The sequence below is a fragment of the Dermacentor variabilis genome, chromosome 11 (genome assembly GCF_050947875.1).
Source record: "Dermacentor variabilis isolate Ectoservices chromosome 11, ASM5094787v1, whole genome shotgun sequence".
NCBI lineage: Eukaryota > Metazoa > Arthropoda > Arachnida > Ixodida > Ixodidae > Dermacentor > Dermacentor variabilis.
Genome location: NC_134578.1, coordinates 44,187,163 through 44,193,834, shown reverse-complemented (window position 1 = coordinate 44,193,834; position 6,672 = coordinate 44,187,163). Strand labels below are relative to the sequence as shown.

Here is a 6,672-nt window from a genome sequence, read left to right as displayed (position 1 = left end):
ACGCGACGTCACGGGCTCTTTCAATAGGTTTTCGGCCACGCTTTTCGTTTAGGTTTCCTTTAGCGTGCTAGAAATTTTCACGACACTCGGGGCACCTTTGCGTCATTGGCGACATGATGTTGTTCTTGTAACAACGGCACAAGCACGGCGCGCACGTAGATGGTTCGAAGGACTGCAGAGACGCGCAGTGTGTGAGGCTGCGAAAACGACCACACCACCGCACCGACGACCAGACGCACACCGCACGCTCGGTACAATCAATTCTGCCAGTGCAAAGGAAGCGTTCCTCGTTCCTTGTTGTATTGTTAAATATTAAAACTGTTTAACCAACAAGACCGCCATCCGACGTTAACGTCTGCAGACTATAACTTGAAATACAAGGAAGCTTGTGAATGAGGTGTGCATCTTTGGGTCAAAGCGCAGGGAAAGAAGAAGAAAAAGAATATGCATAATCGCCGCAGTCACTACCAGGTATTGTCGGAATGAAACGACGACGAAGAAGTGACACGTGTGACCCGCAGGAGTGACCGTTACTAAAGAAATCAGAGGATATACAGCTAGGGGATTGACGTGCGCTCTGCGATGGCAGATAAGGACTACTACAAGCTGCTGGGTGTCAGCAAGAACGCCACCGAGGACGAGATCAAGAAGGTCTACCGTAGACTGGCGCTGCGGTACCACCCGGACAAGAACCGAGCTCCTGGTGCGGCCGATAGGTTCAAGGAGGTCACCGAGGCGTACACTGTGCTCCGCGACAAGAAGACGCGCGAAGAGTACGACAGAAGGGTTGAAGACTGCCGCAAGGCCAGAAGCGCTGCTCACCGAGGATCGAACGTGCAGAGGGCAGAGCCCTACGCCAGCAACTCATGCGGCCGACCCAAACCCGGCTTCAAGGAATCGTTCTCGTTCGGCGAAGACCTCTTCCACACCTTCCACTTCGACACTGCGCCCAAGGTAAGCAGCACTTGCGGATTGCCACCCAGATTTCAAGGGGAAAACTCTCGCGCTGCCGACGTTGAAATAGTTTGAAATAGTTTGAAATTGGATTGGACTAGTTACTTCCTGAATCATTATTTGTGGTTCAGCGGTACCTGGCGTCCCTGTCACACGAAATTTCTTTACCGAAGTGGGGCGTCGCGTTTCCAAAGAACTATATGTAATTTCCCCTCCATAATCAAATATCCCCACTTCCGATTGTATATGTAGCTCCAGCTAAATTGGTCTGGATGTTTTTGTGTGGCACTCACAATGGAGGTGAGTACGAGATGCTTTACAGGCATGTTTTAAAGCGAAGTTTCATTTTCGAACCACCCTGGACTGGACTGAGCTGTCAGCCGCTTGCTTCTGCGGTCGTCTTCCCAAACAGCTCACACAAATGACATCATTCACATAATGAATTGGCTGATAAACTTGTAGCCAGTTGTACGAGCACTACAAATGTGCCGGTGATCGGCTTTGTTTTCAACGGAAGGAGGTATAATGAAAAAAAAAACATTGCGGCACACACACTTCCGACTGCTTACTTGTTGCAATGCGAAAGCATTATAGTCGACGTGGGGAAATGCTTTTTTCCGCGCGTTCCTTGTCCGCGCAAGCGTTCGCCTTCATTTTGACACTTACTCGGCGTGGACTGTTTAAATACCATTCCAGAAACCTCTAAACGCTTCTTTCGTGCCAAAAAAAAAGAACGACTTAGTGTACGACGAAATTGCCTCTGGAGTGTCCGAATACCGTTTTCAAAATTGAAATCTCGCGCCACCCAACCGAGGAAGTGGTGACGTTGCATACACCCTTTGCTGCCGTCGGTGAATAAAACGGCGCCCGACAGACAGCGGTACCAAGCCAAGATAAAACCACCGAGCGGAGGATTCGCCGCGGCGCAGCTGGTTTTTGGTCAAGTGGCGTAGACCGACCGTTCGGGCCTCCCACGACATCACATGGAAGTTGAATTCTCTACCACTTGCAGTTGGGGCGACTTCCGCGAGCCAGCAAATCGAGCGCAGCACTACGCGATAACGAAACTAGTCAAACACGAAAGCATGGGCGGCGCTGAGTCGCAGCGATATCGAAACCTTTCAACCGCCTGCGTCGTTGTCAAGGGTAATTTCAATGAATTATGTTTTTTTTTTCTAAAAAAACGAGAGAGAACTGGACAAGTAGCATTTTATTTCGTTTATAATACAATGCAAGTATGTTTTCTTGCATCGAGTGGACAAGTACTAGTGACGGAATTTAACTGAGGAGTACTTTCGTCATCGGACAAGCGCTTGAATGTCCCGGGGAAGTCTCTAATCAAGTCCTGCATTTATCTCAATTTCTCGATTGCTATCATTCTGTTCGCGATAATATTGACGGCTTATAGATTTCTGAACGCTAATCTATCGCTTTAGCCTGACTTAATATTTGCCTTTAGTCAAAACGTGCGAAGCGTCTCAACGCGCTCGCGTGCCTACAAGGAGTTCCTAACTCGAAGGAAGGCCCGCTCAGCGGCTTTCAATTGGGCATTGATGCTTTTAATCAATGCGAAAGGATTATACGTCCCATAAGGCAGAAAAATGCGGTGCTGTAGGCAACGAGGGTTACCAAAAGTCATCACAACAGGGACTTCATCAACGTCTTGTATGTCGTCAGTATTAATACAGAATAAAATGTAGAAGTTAGAGTATGGCGGCTTAAGGTGAAGTAAAATGAATTAGGGTGAAGTAAAGTTGAAGGAAGATGAATTAAAGTGGATTAATGGTGGATTGAAGTGCATTAAGGTTTAATAAAGTTGAATATGGTTAAATAATGTTGCTACATATTGGAGCACGCTGGATTAAGGTTCTTTAAGGTTGTTACAAATTAGAGTAAGGCGCATTAGGGTGACTTACAATGAAATGAAGGGGATTAAGGACGGTACGAACTATATCAAGCTGGATTAAGCTAGAGTTCTGACGGACAGGTGACAACGGATGACGTCACGTATCTTGGACGTAACGCGTTATTTAGAAAAGTCACAATGCTTTCGCATTGAAATCAGGTAAGGATACATTAGTGAATGTCAGTTTCTCGTAAAGTTTTTTATACACTCATGACGTGGCACCACTTCCCATTGGCTGCACCGTCACGTGCACTAAGACGCATGCACTCGGCCACACCAGAGAACTGCTGCCGCCTTGGCGTCGGTGAAACGTGCTCTTCTCGCACGTCGGATGCCCGAATGCGATTCCCATCCGAATCAAAATTTACCAAATTTTAGTTTCATATCTGTTGCTTTACCTTGTTCACAGAAACCTCCCTGAGAAATGTGATACCGCTCCTAGCGTTTGCTGACGTGTTTTTACCATATCTTTCGATCATTCCGACGAATTTTCGCCTAATGGTGCGTATAATGCTTTCGCATTAAACTACAAGAACAAAATTTTCTCACTAGAACAAATACAGGTCTTCAATCCCACAACTGTATTATTGGAATTAAGTTTTCGTGTTGTACTCGATAAAATGTGTTGATTCGGCCGATGGCGCAATTAACACGGGTGTCATGGGTCGCACCTTCTATCGCTATCGGCCCGATCGGGATGAATTTCTCGGTCGCGAGTGACTTATTCACGAAAGCTGCAAGAGGTAACCAATAGCTGTCGAGAATTTTGATGCTCATCGGGTTCAATCACGATTAAAATTGTCCGTGTAATGCCCATGAACTGGAGTGATCCCACCGACAATATTATCCGCTGTTCCGGAAGTCTCTTCGATCGTGTGATCAATGCATTTGTGTATTGCCATGTTGTCGAGCCGGCACTCCATCGCTATGCTGCAAAACTAGGGCCCTAAATCCACAGCGCTGAAGCTTTACCCGTTTCATGAAATATTGGCTTAACATAGATCGCAGCTCTACGCTCGTTCTTCACGCAGTTCTTTTTCCTTTTTCTCTTGTTTTTATTGCTAGGTTCTGAGAACAATACGAAGGGAAGAAATTAAGAGCTTAAATGAGACAAAATACTTCCGTAATTTCGCCTTGAGGGCGGCATTATTAGGTGAACATCAGAACCGCGTCATGGGACAAAAATTTAGGCACATTATTCTTATTCCCGTAGCAAGCTAACCATGTCCCGACGCTTCCAGTGTACAGGAGCATGCTATTTCTCTGGATATCCCCTGAATCTTGCTTTGCAACTTGATGGCATCATCATTAACCTATACCGACAAATATTCGTTGCCTCCCCCCCGCCCCCCCCCAGAAAAAAATTTGTTTCGTCAAAGTAACTTTGGGCCCTGCACTAAAAGATAGTTTATATTCACACATTTCGGCAATGTACCGTATCTTGACTGACAGGCTTATGCTTTCACATATGATAGGTGCCCGTAAAACAGTTACTATTGCAGACATAATAAGAGTACAATTTTCGTTTCACTTTTCTAAGTGCAGCCGCCTGAGTTTCTTGGAACCTTCTCAGTCGTTGGAAACTCGGCGGGCAGACCGTTGTTTTCTGAGCCGGCATGTTTTTGTCCCATATATTGACACATGACGTCAGAATTGGTCTTTCGGTCACTTGAGCGCCAAATTGAGATTTAAGTACATGAATTCGGCAAAGTCACAAATACTGCGAGACCAGTTAGAAGGGATTATTACCCCTCCCCCTCAATCTCATGAGCAATCGCCACTATTGAAGATCTCGACGGACGCTCGTCGAGGAACAAGCTTCTCACGTGATTTCTGCGCGCAGGACCGCGACATCCGCCACGACCTTGCTTTGACCTTGGAGGAGGTTCTGCGAGGGTGCGTCAAGAACATGAAAGTCACCCGGACCGTCACTGCCGCCGACGGTAGCTCGCAGTATCGCGAGCAGAAGATCCTGACCATCAACGTGAAGCCTGGCTGGAAGGCGGGGACGAAAATCCGCTTCGAACGCGAAGGTGACCGGCTGCCCGGACGTGTCCCAGCCGACATCGTGTTCGTCGTTCGTGACAAGCCGCACAAGCTGTTCAAGCGGGACGGGGTGGACGTGCACTACGTAGCCAAAATCAGCCTCACGGATTCACTGCGCGGGGTGGAAATAAGCGTTCCCACCCTCACCGGCGGCGTGGTACCACTGAGCTTGAAGGGGCCCATCTATCCTTCGGCCATCAAGCCCATCCGCAACGAAGGACTGCCACATCCGAAGGACCCGACGAAACGTGGGGATCTTCTAGTCAACTTCGAGATCATTTACCCTGATTTAGCAAAGTAACGGTCTCAGCGGCGCGCGTTCGCTACCATTAAAAGGCAAACAGTGATCTCTTAGGGTGCAAGGCCTGTTCACGTGGAAGAACAGCGGTCCCGGGAAACAACTGGGCGTGGACGACACTGCAAGGTGCTTTATAGTGTGCAATAACAGTGCCTGCCGTTTAACTCACACGATCAGTTGTAATATCTTTATCTTTCTTTACTGCACAAAAATTATCCATTAATGCTTTAATGTGCTTTAATGACCATTGACGATAATGTTCTTCTATATCTGTTGGATTTCACCCCATGGTGGCGGTGTAGTGACAAATTACTGTGGCATTCAAAAAAGGGAATCACCTGAAAAATAACTGTTCATGTTGGAGGTAAATTGTATTTTCCCAGATTAAGCCATTGTAACTGCGCTGAATAGCTTATTAAAATCTTGGTTACTACGTTTATGAGCTCTTTCTCTGTGTCAGCACTGGACACCAATTCTAATGAGTGACCATTGCAGAGGTCCATAGGCGTATTTACCGAGAAGGGCGGCAGGGGCCGATTGCCTCCCCCCTCTCATTAAGGGAGGGAAGGAGGCCATCTGCCCGCCCCCAGTTTTGAAAAGCTGATATACGGTGCCTGGAGTTGCGACCAAGATCACTCGAGTCTACAGAAAGCCGCCTGACGTCATTACAATGGGAGTCTGGCCTCTTTTTTTCTCGCGGCGAAACGAGAGACAGCGGGAAGCCTTTGCTTCTCGCCGCCAGTGGTCTTCAAGTCAGCGTGTGACGCCGAGTGCTCGTGGTTATCTAGTGAGATAAATTTGTACTTGCCTGTATGCGCGTGACGCCATGCTTGTCTCATTCGTATCTACCGGAAGGGGTGGGAAAGCATGCCCCTCCCCCCAAAGTCAGAAAGCTGCTGCATGCGCATACTGCGAGAAAGGCAAATTGGCAAGCCAGAAGAAATATAGCCGGTTGTCATGTAATGGACAACAAGAAGGGAAACCAAGGGCAGAGATTTTGTAAGGGCACCGTTTTTCGTAAGGAAAACTTGCGCATTCTTTAAGTCACTACCATATGAAACCAAGAAATAATGCACAAGTGGAAAGCATGGGGGAAATTATTCGTAATTTTTATTGGAGCGTGAAAATGAGAAGCTAAAGAGAAATGGAGGTTAAAGAAATTACGCTCACACTCCTCTCGGAGTTGTGTTCGTATGCGTAAGCATTGTGCCGCTTGCTTATCTCCACACAGACCGGTTTTCATTATCAAAGTTAACTTGATTCGGCCAATGCAAACGACAACACTGCGGTGACACGAACTGCTGCCGACGGGGTGCGGTGCAAGGTGAATTGATGACGCAAGCAAACTACTCCAGGTGGCGGCGCCAGGTGCGCTGCTGGCGTTCAGATCAATATAATCCGTTATCGTTCTTTAGCGCCTTATCCATTCGCATCGAACCATTATGAATCGTGATCGAGCGCACTTTGG

At 47.4% G+C, this 6,672-nt stretch overlaps 1 protein-coding gene across 1 annotated transcript; it reads left to right on the top strand.

Moving 5' to 3' along the window:
• The first annotated feature begins 240 nt into the window (after positions 1-240).
• On the top strand, positions 241-5,641 carry LOC142563078 (dnaJ protein homolog 1-like). Its single transcript, XM_075673596.1, has 2 exons — positions 241-954; positions 4,704-5,641. The coding sequence occupies exons 1-2, from the start codon at positions 583-585 to the stop codon at positions 5,205-5,207; spliced, it is 876 nt and encodes a 291-aa protein (XP_075529711.1). The 5' UTR covers positions 241-582; the 3' UTR covers positions 5,208-5,641.
• Positions 5,642-6,672: the final 1,031 nt, after the last annotated feature.